We start from the raw sequence: 14,119 nt of genomic DNA on the forward strand, positions 1-14,119 counted from the left end.
AATTAGAAACTTACTAGGAGAATTACTATATATAATTCTACCATTCAGAAGTAAATATTAACATTTTGGGACATCCTTATGTATACCTACTAAGAATATATTTTAGAATGTGTCAAATGTTATATTGTCTGTACTCTATAGCCTGCCTTGAACACTTAATACGTTGTTGGCATCTTTTTATATCAGCGAATGTAGTTATTTGTTATTATCACCTGTCTCTCTATAGGTATGTAGGTCTGGCTTCCACAGTATCTGCTGAATTTCTAACACCTCTCCTTTCCTTTTAGCTCTTGCTAATTTGTCCTCCTCCTGGTGTCTTGAATGATCTTCCTAAAGTGCCAGTTTCAACAAAACAAAAACAACAAAAAAATGAAATACCAGCTTCATCCTAAACATTTTCTTGCCCTAATCTTTTATAGCCTTTCATTGCCCTTGGGATATAGTGTACAAAGTCTTCTATGATATGGCCACGAATTTACCAATCTTCACTTTAGTTTTTTTTTTTTTTTTTTTTTTTTTTTTTTTTATTTATTCCTTTGACAGAGACAGATCAGAAGTAGGCAGAGAGGAAGGCAGAGAGAGGAGGAAGCAGGCTCCCTGCCGAGCAGAGAGCCCGATGCGGGACTCGATCCCAGGACCCTGAGATCATGACCTGAGCCGAAGGCAGAGGCTTTAACCCACTGAGCCACCCAGGCGCCCTTCACTTTAGTTTTTAGCTGTATTGAATAAATGGATAATCTCCCCAAATATCCTGGCTCTTTCTCCTATCTGTTTAAATTCAGTGAATGTGGAGAAAGTGAGAGTCCATGATAGGATGCAAAGTTAGTGCTAGAGATCTCTAATCTTTCTCTTCTTGCCAGTATTCTCCTGCATTATGTTTGCTGAGCTTTGTTCTTGTCCCTTGAGCTTGTCCTTGCTTGACTTCTGCTTTGGGGTAGTTTCATTCAATTTTTGGTTATAGTTATGTAGATTTATATCCAAATCTGTTTTCTCATTCCCCCTGACTCTGTAGTGGAATAAAGTCTTTATTAATGGTGTTTTGGGGTATTTCCCCAGGTGCTTTCATTTTGACCAAAACCACGATTGTCTTTCCTCCCAGATTTTATTTTTCTAATTTCTGTTTACTTTCAGTTCTTACATGCAGATTGAAAAAGCATTCCACCTCAGTATAGAATCCTGGAGGTCCCGTTCCATTTCTGCATCCTTTGTTTAGATTTTCCTTTCCAAAGGGACCAGTGCTGCTGCTGCTGAGGAAATGGAGTAGATACTTAAATAGACCTTGGTTTTATGCATGCCACTGTAAGAGAGGGAGGACAAGGCAGTCCTCCTGGCGTGAAGGAATGGCATGAAGAGATGAAAGAGAATGCTGTGGAGAGTAGAAAAGTTCTCATTTGGCCTTGAGTTTGGAGGTGAAACAGTAGGAGATTGAATTGAGGAGGTATGGGTTATCAGATTGCTAGGGACCTAAAATACCAGGAGTTTTGCTATACATGGTAGGTTTATTTTTATTTTATTTTTTTATTTTTTATTTTTATTTTTTTTTTAAAGATTTTATTTATTTATTTGACAGAAAGAAATCACAAGTAGATGGAAAGGCAGGCAGAGAGAGAGAGGGAAGCAGGCTCCCCGCTGAGCAGAGAGCCTGATGTGGGACTCGATCCCAGGACCCTGAGATCATGACCTGAGCCGAAGGCAGTGGCTTAACCCACTGAGCCACCCAGGCGCCCCTTTATTTTATTTTTTAAAGATTTTATTTATTTATTTGACAGATTACAAGTTGGCAGAGAGGCAGGCTCCTTGCCAAGCAAGGAGTTCGATGCAGGACTGGATTCCAGGACCCTGGGATCATGACCTGAGCTGAAGGCAGAGGCTTAACCGACTGAGCCACCCAGGCGTCCCAGTTTATTAATTTTTAAAGCTTTTATTTATTTGAGAGGGAGAAAGAGCCAGAAAGAGAACACAGGCAGGGAGGGGGGCCGGGGGAGAGGGAGAAGCAGGCTTCCAGCTGAGCAGGGAGCTGATGCGGGGCTTCATTCAGGGCTCAATGCAGGGCCCACATCCCAGGACCTTGGAATCATGACCTGAGCCAAAAGCGGAGGCTTAACTGACTGAGCCACACAGGTGCCGCATACCCACACAAGCGTCAACCATATTGACCGTTTTATAGGGGGTAGGCATGACCAGAATGGTGCTTTAGGAAGAATAATCTTGTTGGTTGTGAGTAGTTAGTGATCAGGAATTAAATTAGAAATTTTATTGTAATAATCCAAACATGAGTTAACAAAGGCTTAACTATAATGAAAGGAGAGTACAAGAGGAATCTTGAAGGAGGAACTGACCTAATTTGAGACAAAATGACAGGGTATAAGGAAGCAGGGAGGAAGAAGTTGCAGATGATTTTGTGCTTTTAAGCCTAGCTGACCACTGAGTTCTGAGAACTAGGGTACCTTGATCAGTTGTTGATGAAGTAGATATCTAGGAGGAGCAGGGAACTGAAAATGCCTTCTAGGTCATGGGAGAAAAAAATCAAGTCTGTAATTCACAGCAGGGCGAGGGTGGTGGGGGGGCCCTTCCCAGGGTGTTGAAACAGTCTGGAAATTTCTTTCCTCTTGTTATGATGACAACAGCAATCTCCATGTGTTCCTTATTCTGTGACTTAGTAGGCAGAGTTCTACCATTGTGGTAGAGAATACCATCGTAGATTAAAAAAAGGTTCAAGACAGTATCTAAACAGAATTTATAGTTAAACCATAGGTATGCTGAGGGAAGTCAGAAAAGAGAAACTTTTAGGGAATGGCAACTAAATAGGAAGGAAACACAGGTAGGAAAACAGTACCAGTACATTATTGGTCATGGAAGGAAAAGGAGAAGAGTTTTGAGAAAAGGCAATCTAGAAAGGCAGAAGAGCACAGCATCCAGAGTCTGGTTCAAATCCTGACTTGTTGTAAAAATTCAGGGCTGTTTTCTGATGGTCAAAAGTCTCCTGGGGCTTTGAGTTGACCACATTTAGCTCAAGGCTGAACCTATGCATTTCAGGACCTCCTTGCATCCTTAGAAAGAACAGTTGAGAAATAGGCCCACTTTCCATTCTGACTAGTTTATAATTCAGAGGCATTGGGTAAGACAATCTCTCTAGTACATATATAAACACATTAGAACTGGTGTCATTTAAATGAATGTAGAAGGAGCAGTCTGAAGTGGGGAATTCAGAATTAAAGATTATAATACTGTAAGCATTTAAATGAGATTTTTTCAACAGTCATGACTCTTAAGATTTCCTGTTTTAATTCATAAAAGAGAACAGGTAGAACACCATTCTGAGTAATATAGGTCTCTTTAGTGATAATTAAATCACAGATTATTATTCTTGGTTCTTAAGAGTTTTTGAGAAAATTTTACATTAGGAAGTAATCTTATGGAAACCATGTTATAAGTGGTAGTTAGGTTTCCAGCTCAGGGCATTAAAAAAATAGCTTTTTAAAAAAAAGATTTTATTTATTTATTTGACAGAGATCACAAGTAGGCAGAGAGGCAGAGAGCCCAACACGGGGCTCTATCTATATCAGGACCCTGAGCTCATGACCCAAGCTGAAGGCAGAGGCTTAATCCACTGAGCCACCCAGGCGCCCCTAAAAAAATAGCATTTAATAATTTGTATACTATGGTTAGGTAGTTTGGCACTACCTGAAAGGTTTATAGGTGGAATGGTAAACAGGACCAGAACAGGATTTCCTTGCTTGTTCCTTAGATTCTGCCTAAGTCTAGGGCTTCTCCTGTAATTTAGTCCTGCTTTCTGCAGTTGGAAAGGTTAGGCATTACACAGCTCTAGGGACTCCATTTGCATCCTTTATGGTATTAGTGGCCATGGACCTTTCTGCTTCTGAGGCCTGTGTTTCCTTAAAGTAATAAAGGGGGAATTAAAAAAAAAATCTCTTAAGTGATTTTAATATCTTCACAACTATCAAATCAGTTTTTTTTTTTTTTAAATATTTTATTAGCGTGTGTGAGAAAGCCCAAGTGGCGGGTGGGGGGAGCTGCAGAGGGAGAGGGAGAAATAGGTTCCCGGTGAGTAGGGAGCCCAGTGCAGGGCTTGCTGCAGCGCTTGATCCCAGGACCTTGGAATCATGAGCTGAGCTGAAAGCAGACGCTTAACCAACTGAGCCACCCAGGTGCCCCCAAATAATTCAGTTTTTATTGGAGAGTCATTTGCCTTGTAAATTGAGTCTGGTTCAAATCTGCTTGCTTTATAAATTCAGAGCTGTTTTCCGATGGTCAAAGTCCCATGGGGGTTTGAGTATAAAACATTTGGCTGGATGGTGTGTAAAATGGTAGTAAAAACACTCCCTCAGGATGTTTTGTCTTACAGTGAAGTCTTATGGTTGATGTAGCCTCTGCAGTTCTTTAAAAGCCAAGTAGGTCCACTTACTTTTTAAAAGCACACTGAATTGATTTGTGCTAAATATGGCCACAGGACTGATGTGTAAGCAGAATGCCTGTATTGATTTACAGTGGGCATCTTCTTGGGGTCTGATCATCACTACCTTGACAAGTCATTTCAGTTGGAATGTACCATAATTTAATTGAATCCAAGTGTTCATCAGCTGTGAGATTCTTTATGTACTACTGAAGAAGAAATCCTCATACTATGACGTAAGCTCTGCCACAGAGTTTTTTAATTATTTAGATATTTTTTTTAAGATTTCATTTATTTGACACAGATAGAGAGCACAAGTAGGCGGAGCAGCAAGCAGAAGGAGAGGGAGAAGCAGGCTCCCTGCTTTGCAGGTAGCCGATGTGGGACTCGATCCCAAGACCCTGGGATCATGACATGTGCTGAAGGCAGATGCTTAACCGACTGAGCCACCCAGGTATCCCCCCCCTTTTAAAAAAGATTTTAATTATTTAAAATTTTTAAATTAAATTTAAATTTTTTAAAGATTTTATTTGACAGAGATCACAAGTAGGCAGACAGGCAGGCAGATAGAGGAGGAAGCAGGCTCCCTGCTGAGTAGAGGTGGGGCTTGATCCCGTGACCCCGGGATCATGACCTGAGCTGAAGGCAGAGGCTTTAACCCACTAGCCACTCAGGCGTGCCTAATTACTTAAAATTTTTATTTTCATTTTTTTCCCTTCAGTTGTCTGCAATGGCTCACTTATTTTATATTTTCAGATTCAAAAGACATTTTAAAATTATTATTTTTTAAGTAATCTCTACACCCAACGTGGGGCTCCAACACATGACCAAGATCAGGAGTTGGATGTTCTTTTTTTTTAAGATTGTATTTATGAGACGGAGCAAGTGTGTGTGCAGGTGTATGCCAGTGTGTGGCACACAAACACGCATGCATGCGGGCATGCATGAGTGAGCAAGCATGAGCTGGGGGGCTAGGGGGGTGGTGGGCAGAGAGAGAGGGAGAAGCAGACTTCCTGCTAAGCAGGGAGCCTGACTCAGGGCTGATATCAGGACCCTCAGATCATGACCCGAGCTGAAGTCAGAGCTTCAGGGAGTGAACCACCCAGGAGCTCCAAGACTTGCATGCACTGAGCCATCCAGGTGTCCATTATTTTACATTTTTTTAAAAAAAGATTTGATTTATTTATTTGACAGAGATCACAAGTAGGCAGTGAAGCAGGCAGAAAGAGAGGCAGGGTGGGGGTGGGGGAGCAGGCTCCCTGCTGAGCAGAGACTGATGCGGGACTTGGTCCCAGGACCCTGAGATCATGACCTGAGCTGAGGCAGAGGCTTTACCCACTGAGCCATTCAGGCACCCCATTATTTTACATTTTTTTAAAAAAAGATTTTATTTATTTATTTGACAGAGATCACAAGTAGGCAGAGAGGCAGGCAGAGAGAGAGCGAGCAGGAAGCAGGCTCCCTGCAGAGCAGAGAGCCCGATGTGAGGCTCGATCCCAGGACACTGGGATCATGACCTGAGCCGAAGGCAGAGGCTTTAACCCACTGAGCCACCCAGGCGCCCCTATTTTACATTTTTTAAAAAGTTCTTTTAAATTTATTTAAGTGTAATAGATTATTATTACATAGTATATATTTTGTGTATATTTCAAAGAGACAATAGAAGTGAAATATATTGGTTAAGGTACTCCTCAAATTTCTGCATATTATGTCTGACTCTTCTAAATAATAAAAAATTTAGGATTATGGAAGTTTCCTTACTCCCCTTTTCCCCCTATTATGTCATGTTATTATGTGTCATGTTATTAAGGGTGTTAATAATGAAATGTTTCTTAGGGGACTGCTCCGTTGTTTTCTTATCAATGTAAAATTCAGTGATTTCTTGCTTCTGAAGTTCTTAAAACCAGTCCAAGTTGTTTAATTTCCCCCTTTAAGTACTTTTGCAGCTGGTGCAGATGGCCACATGTGGGTTGTGCATTGCCCAGTCTCTGCAGCAAACGAGAACAAGCTTTATCTGTGTGTGGTTTTTTTTGGTTCTTTTCCTCAGGTTCTGTAAAGCACTTACAGTCACTTCTCTGATGGTGAAAAGTTATTTCACTAATATCCCATTGCTGTTTGCTTTCTTTTATATACTGCATTTCATTTCAATTTAGAACCATATTATAATCTTTTGGGAGACATTTTAAGCAGTTTAAAATCGGATACTAACAACAATGCAGTTGAAAGGATGCTAGTAAACAGCTATAACTAAGTTTACTACGGGCAGACAGTGACACCTGTGGCACAACTTTCTTTGGGCTGAGAGCAGTGGTAACAGGACACTAATTAAGATGTATTCCAGTTTGGGAGAGGTTAAAATGTGGGATACCATGTATCTTGTGATGTTGTTATTGGTTTGTTTGTTTGTTTGTTTTAAATAGAATCACCAGTTACTTAAGAGGTGGAGAAGGGCACTAAGTTGATCTCAAGCTTGAGTCTGGTGTGAAGCTTGTGGGGCCATGTAGCAGTTCAGAGTTAAGTTAGAATATGGGTGTCTCCATGGAACCCTCAGAGTTGAACTGGGGCTAGAAAACCTTCCAGAGAAGGGCAGATAAATTATATTTTATTTACTTTTATGTTTATCCCCACCCACTGAGCTTTTTCCCCTTTTCTTTTCTTCCCAGAAGGCAAATAAATTAATAGCTGATTATGGATGTTAATGTACTTTTACTTTGCCTTTTCTTCATTTTTGACCAATTTCTAGTTTATATATATATATATTTTTTTTTTTTTTTTTTAAATATATTTATTTATTTATTTATTTGACAGAGATCACAAGTAGGCAGAGAGGCAGGCAGAGAGAGAGGAAGAAGCAGGCTCCTTGCTAGGCAGAGAGTCCAGTGCAGGGCTTGATCCCGGGACTCTGGGATCACAACCTGAACTGAAGGCAGAGGCTTTAACCCACTGAGCCACCCAGGCACCCCTCTAGTTAATATTTTTAAGCTATCTCTATACCTAATATGGGGCTTGAACCCACAATCCTGAGATCAAGAAGAGGGTTGGTCTACTGAATGCTGTACTGAGCCAGCCAGATGCCCTGAGGCATTTTTTCTATTTAATATTTTTTAGATCTGACAAACAGAAATAAAAGGGTGATGTGAATTTATCTTGGAGATACTTACAGTATATATACAATACTTACATTTTTTCATTTTTAAGCTGTAATATTCTTTTTCCATTCTGTCTCCAGCTTTATGGAGATAGAGTTGATATATAGCATTGTATAAGTTTAAAGCATGTAGTGTATTGATTTGATACATTTATATATTGCAGAATGATTACCACTATAGCATAAAGCTAACACCTCATTCCATCACATACTTACTATTTCTTTTTTTGTGGTAAGAACATTTAAGATCTAATCTCTTCACAACTTTCACGTATATAATATGGTAATCACTTTGCTGTACATAAGATCCCTAGAAGTGGGACTTTGTACCCTGTGAACACAAAGCTCCCTATCTTCCCCACCTCTCAGCCTCTGGTGACTCCTACTCTACTACTCTGGTGACTACCTACTCTACTCTTTGTTTCTCTGAGTTTGGTTTTTCTTTAGATTCTGTATATGAATAATATCCTACAGTATTTATCTTTTCTTGTCTGACTGACTTCACTTTAAACTCTGATATTTTATAATGGTTTTTGAAAGGTCACTAATGAAACTTACTAGCAAATTATTTTAACTTGATGGTTCAAGATAATTTTTTGTTTTTTAAGATTTTATTTATTTGACAGAGAAAGAGAGAGCACAAGTAGGCAGAGACAGAGAGAGGGGGAAGCAGGCTCCCCACTGAGCAGAGAGCCCAATGTGGGGCTCCATCCTGGGACCCTGGGATCACCTGAGGTGAAGGCAGAGGCTTTAACCTACTGAGCCACTGAGGCGCCTCTCAAGATAATTTTTTAAAAAGAATCACTAGTGTATAAAATGCTAAGCAGAAAGTGGGGAGAGTTGTGGAAGCTGTGAAATAGGAAGGGGGGATGCTTATTTTAAGAATCTTTAACATACCTCATGGTAATGGGAGAACTGTTCCAAGGGAGTAATATATATTAAAATGTCAATCTGTTACCTTCATTCACTCCCTATTGCTCAATGGCTAATGAAGAAGGTCCTTAGTTTGGTCCCTGATGTCCTGCCTGGTCTGTTCCCACCTATCTCATTGGGTTCATCTTATACCATGCCCCTTTTCCCCCAGATAAACATAAGAAGATGGTGAATTGAAATGTAAGGGGATTTATGAATTTTACTTTTCCTGTTATACTGTTATAAATAGGGATTAAAAAATATTCTGTTGGCTCTGGTTAAATGGAGCCAGGGAATAAGTAAAACACCTTAGATATAGTTTCTGGGCTGGAATTCTGTATTTCCTCTTGATTAACTGGATGGAGATATTTTTCTCATTAACAGGTTTCTCCACATATAAAAATCTGTTGTAAAGATACCGGAAAATAATGGCAGCGGAAACGCAGACACTGAACTTTGGGCCTGAATGGTGAGTTTTCAAAATCTCATATCCTATCTGATATTGGATGTACAACTAGTACAGTAGTAAAGTATTTGTACAGATATTGGGTGGTTTGTAAATGTATATGTTTTTGAGACTTTGATTTTTGTGCCTAGTTGAAAACAACTTAGCTTCTCTAGGAATAAATTATGTTTGGTTAGTGTCTGCATTCTGTATTTAAAAAAAGCTTTCTTGGTCTGGCTTTGTAATGATAACAAGATTTTCTTGGTCTGGTTTTGCACTGGTAATGGTTATGTAATGATAATGGACTTCTTGCAATCCTACCACTCTAGCAAATTATTTGCCCTTTTTTTTTGAGCCCTTGTCTAAGTGCATATAAAATTTCACCTATAATCGTAACATTTTTATCTGTATATGTTTTCTGCTACAATGCTGTTTCGTGAGTGCTATTCATAGACTTATTTGAAAACATAGTTTTTATTGAATTATTATTTGAATTGTATTTTATTGATGGTCTAGGCAGTGGTCCAGAATTATACTGGCTATTAATTGTAGCTCATTTAAGGTTGGGATAGCATTTGCCATAATAACAATTAATTGACTTTTGAGTCTCTTACAGATGTGTTTGGACCCTGAATATGGAATTCTCATGGAATTTTGAGATCCATCACATTGTAGTGTGATTTTCCCCCTCTCTTCCTCCTTTCCCCCCAATGTTGGTGATTGAAGATCCTCTCGTCAGTGGCATGAATAGTTGCTTTTTCTATTCAAATCTTGGGCCAGAGGCAGTATATAAAATAGATAAACTGGAATGGTGTCTTAAATATTCTTGATTGTTTAGGTGAAAAATGGTGCAGACTTCTGTAGTAACTCTCTGCTTGAAGACACTTATTAACTTATTTTATGCATTTCTTTTTATATGTAATTCCTAAATTTGTTTGGCCCTTATAGCTAGCATTTGGAAACTGAGGAGAAGTCACTACTTGAAGTTCTAGGAACTGAAGCAGCTTTTCTACTTTGAGAATTATTTTGGAAATGTTGACCCAAGTAATGCTGTACCTGTTTTAGTTCTTAGCTTGTGTTTTAAAAATAGTTTTATTGCCATATCAGTATATGTTTCTGAAGAAATTGGAGATTACAAGTGAGCCAGAGGGAGATCTAATCACCATAATTTTACCATCCATGATATAACTACTGTAAATAGATTAGTTTATCTCTGTGGGTGGTTTTTCTGTATGCTTATTTGTGTATGTGTACATTTATTTTCACAAAAATGGGATCATACTGTACATTCAGCTTTGTAACCTTTTAAAAAAAGAGCCACATCTAAAGTATCTTTTTTTAAATAAATGTTTTCTTGATCTTAAATGGTTGCATTGTATGATGTACCATCATTTACTTAGCCTTCTAGATGTAGCATATATAGGCTGTTTTCAGGTTTTCATTATAAAAATATTTTTGATGAACATTCTTATAGCTAAATCTTAATTCACATCTTATTAGCTTTATAAGGTGGGTTTAAATCTATATAGCTCACTTGTTGAACTGTTTTATGTGTAACTCTTCTGCCTTTGTCTAGAATTTGTAACCGCTTCTCTTTTGTATTTACACACTTTTCTTTGTAAAAACATGATTAAACTTGTCAGCTAATTTAAGGAAGTTGTCTTCTCCCGCCTTTTGAGAAAAAGAGACAACACTAGGAATTCAGCCTAAAGAAAAAACTGCTGGAGATGTTCTAGAGTTAAGTTAGTACACATTTAGCTTGATGCCCTGTATCATTGATTGACAAACTATGGTCTGTGAGACTATAAATACAGTTTTTATGAATAAATTTTATTGGAACATAAAACATACCCATTTGTTTCCGTATTATCTGGCTGCTTTCATACCATAGTGGCAAGGTTGAGTAGTCATAGGAGAGGCCATCTGGCTCTGAATGCTTACATATTTACTCTTTGGCCTTCTACAGAAAAAAGCTATTTGGCCTCTGCCCTAAACCATGAGTTTCCGGAGTCGTTTCAGTGGGTCACTGACCCAGTCTACCAGTAGCACTATACACATTTTTCATTGGTACTCTGAAGTTTTGTTTGATCAGTCCAGGTTTTATACAGAATTTGAACTGAAGTAGCTTTAGTAGAAGTCCCATGCTTAAACAGTAGCTTTACTGAATTTTTACTGTGCAGGCATTATTAGAGCTTAGGGTCCTTCCCTTACTCACCTGGAATGCTTTTAAACTAAGTTCTGGAGGTCTAAATAGGCATACTGCCTTGTTTCTTTTGGGAAAGGGAATACATGAGACCCTTAAGTAACTCAGATAACCCTGAGCTTAGAAGCTGCAGTATGAGTAGAAGCTGCTGCTGTGTTTCCATGCATGTAACATTGCATTCATTGTGGAACCTGAAGTAAGGAGCTGTGTCCGGAACACTTGAGAATCAAAATTTAGAGTGATTGCATTCCATTAGAGTGTCGCTCTGAACCATACAGAAATGAATTCAGTGATGCTTTATTCTGTTCACTAAGATAATTATTTCTATTATGATGTAAAAACAAATATTCAATAAGAAATGGATGAAATGAACAGATTTACTGATCCTTGGGGAAGTAGTAAAGATGGGAGAATGTTGAAAATCATGGTAGAGACAGACCATGAATGACCATATACATAGACTTTTTAAGGTAAGGATGTGGGGTCATTAGGTCTTAGCTTATCTCTATATTTAGAATAAAAATGTGTATTATATAACACTAAAGCAATTTAAAAAGGTGTGATAGATTTAATGAAGGAGTAAATAGTTTCTAGAAATAAAACAATAGTCTTTACTCAAACGTTACTGCCTTAGACCTCTCCTGACCCATCTGTATATAATACCATCTCATTTCCTATCTCTCTACTCTGCTTAATTTTTCCTTTTTCTTTTTCTTTTCTTTTTTTTTTTTTTAAAGATTATTTATTTATTTATTTGGCAGACAGAGATCACAAGTAGGCAGAGAGGCAGACAGAGAGAGGAAGGGAAGCAGGCTCCTGGCTGAGCAGAGAGCCCGATGCGGGCCTTGATCCCAGGACCCCGGGATCATGACCCGAGCTTAAGGCAGAGGCTTTAACCCACTGAGCCACCCAGGCGCCCTTAATTTTTTCTTAATGGTCTATATCTAAATGGAACGTGGCAACTATTTTACTCACTTATTCTCTTTATGATTTAAATCCCATCCTCCAGTTCCCACTAGACTGTGAGCTCCACAGAGGGCAGGTACTTTGGTCTCAGTTTTTGTACAGTTTGTTCATTGCTGTATCTCCAGTGCCTGCATTATATAGTAGGTGCTCAATAAATATTTGTTCATTGAGTGAATGAGTTGTTGGAAAGTAAAGTTGATTTTTAATGTTTTGCTATTATAAATATGTGTGTGTATATATCTTTGAACAGTTTTGTTGGTACTGCTGATTATTTTGGAGTAATTCCTTGGAAGTGGAATTATTAAAACAAAAATTGCAGTTTTAAGGCTTTGGATGATGTGTGGACAGATTGACCACCAGAAGGGTTGTGTGAATTTAATTCCCATCCCATGCCTGTTTACTTCACCCTTGACAAAACACTAAGTACTACCTTACAAAAAAATGAAAAAAAAATTTTTTTGTTTTAAATCTGGTAGATTTAGGTTTTTTGGATTTTTAAAAAAAATTTTTGTTTGGTTCAGTAACAAAGTAATTCATGCTTATTCTAGAAAACCGTGGAGGAAATGGTAGTACAAAAAGAAAAAGAAAATACATAAGTTGTCCTTAATTCTACCGTCCAAAGAACCATTGTGAATATTTTGGTTTGTATCCTATTTTTTTCCCTGCAAATGTTTATATATATACTTAAAGACATTAAAAAAAAATTCATTATTTACTTGTTTTGGGGGGATTATTTTTATTTTTACGTTGAGGATTGTAAATAGATAAATGTAGATGATAAAGGAATCTATCGTAGGGGGAATAAGTGCAGATAGTTACCTGGCTTTATGGGGAAGAAGCCAAGGAATCTCCTGGTTTTCTTCTATCTCATCTCCTTGGTCTTAAGGAAATTTTTTCTAGGTCTTTTCCTTGCAAGAAAGTGAGGCACTTATTTCCCCCAAAGCATTTTGTTTATACCTGTTTTAAAATAGTTACATTTTTGTGTTGTGTCTCTGTGTTTACCTTACTCAGAAAAGAACATAAGAAAGGCACTGTATTTCTCAATTTTGGTAAGCCCATTGTTTACCCTTGTGTACTAAACATAGGCACTTAGTAAATATTGGACTCAAGTCTCATGGGGGTGGGGAGAAATGAGGGCAAAGAAGAAAAACCTGTTATTGTTGGGTTACTAAGTATCATGGGCTTGTGGGGAAAATGAGAGAAGTTCTGAAGAATGGGATGCATTAATTATCCCAGTTTTCCAAAAAGAGTGAAAGATATTTGTGCTGTCTGAAGGGATAAGTAATTTTGGTATTATCCAGGGGTGTAATTTATTTATTTATTAATATTTTATTTTTATTTATCTGAGAGAGGTGGGAAAAAGAGGGTGCTCACACATGTGAACAGGGACAGGCAAAGGAGGAGAAGCAGACCACTGCTGCAGGGAGCCTGACATGGGGCTTGATCCCAGGACCCTGGTATCATGACCTAGGTTGAAGGCAGATGCCTAACTGACTGAGTCTCCCAGGCACCCCCAGGGTATATTTTAGAAGAGAATATTAAGATTTGTTTAGAAAATATTTCTCACATGCCTCCTATGTTCTGTGTCTTGTGTTAGGTGCTGAGGCAACAAGGTTGAAAGGACATGGTACCTGCCTTTGAATTATGTGGTGTGGAAGCTGACAGTAATTTCACTATAATGTTGACGTGTGAAGGAAGCATAGCGAAGTATAGTATTCATCTGCTTATTTGATGCCTATAGACATCTCATCATTCATACTTTTCTGAAACTGCGCTCATGAGTTTTTCTGTTTTAGATTTATTTAATCTTAAAATACCACAGTATGCCCATTTGCTCAGTCCCAAAGTCTTGGAGTTATTCTGGATATTTCTTTTACTTCTGTATCTCTACATCTAGTCAATTCCAGTGCCATTTCTGTTTCATCTCCAACATATCTCAAATCTGTTCATTTCTCTCCACCTGCATTGCTGTCACCCTATTATAAGTCACCGCCATCTCTGACATAAACAATCACAGGAGTGGCCTGATGT

At 38.4% G+C, this 14,119-nt stretch overlaps 1 protein-coding gene across 4 annotated transcripts in view; it reads left to right on the forward strand.

Moving 5' to 3' along the window:
* Positions 1–14,119, forward strand: part of GIGYF2 (GRB10 interacting GYF protein 2) — a 147,851-nt gene that overhangs the window by 19,702 nt on the left and 114,030 nt on the right. For all 4 annotated transcript variants that reach the window (XM_059393728.1, XM_059393727.1, XM_059393729.1 and 1 more), the window contains one exon: positions 8,859–8,943. In XM_059393728.1, coding sequence (XP_059249711.1) covers positions 8,903–8,943 — 41 coding nt within the window. In that variant the 5' untranslated portion in view covers positions 8,859–8,902. The remainder of the gene's footprint in view (positions 1–8,858; positions 8,944–14,119) is intronic.

The sequence above is a fragment of the Mustela nigripes genome, chromosome 3 (genome assembly GCF_022355385.1).
Source record: "Mustela nigripes isolate SB6536 chromosome 3, MUSNIG.SB6536, whole genome shotgun sequence".
NCBI classification, from domain to species: Eukaryota; Metazoa; Chordata; class Mammalia; order Carnivora; family Mustelidae; genus Mustela; species Mustela nigripes.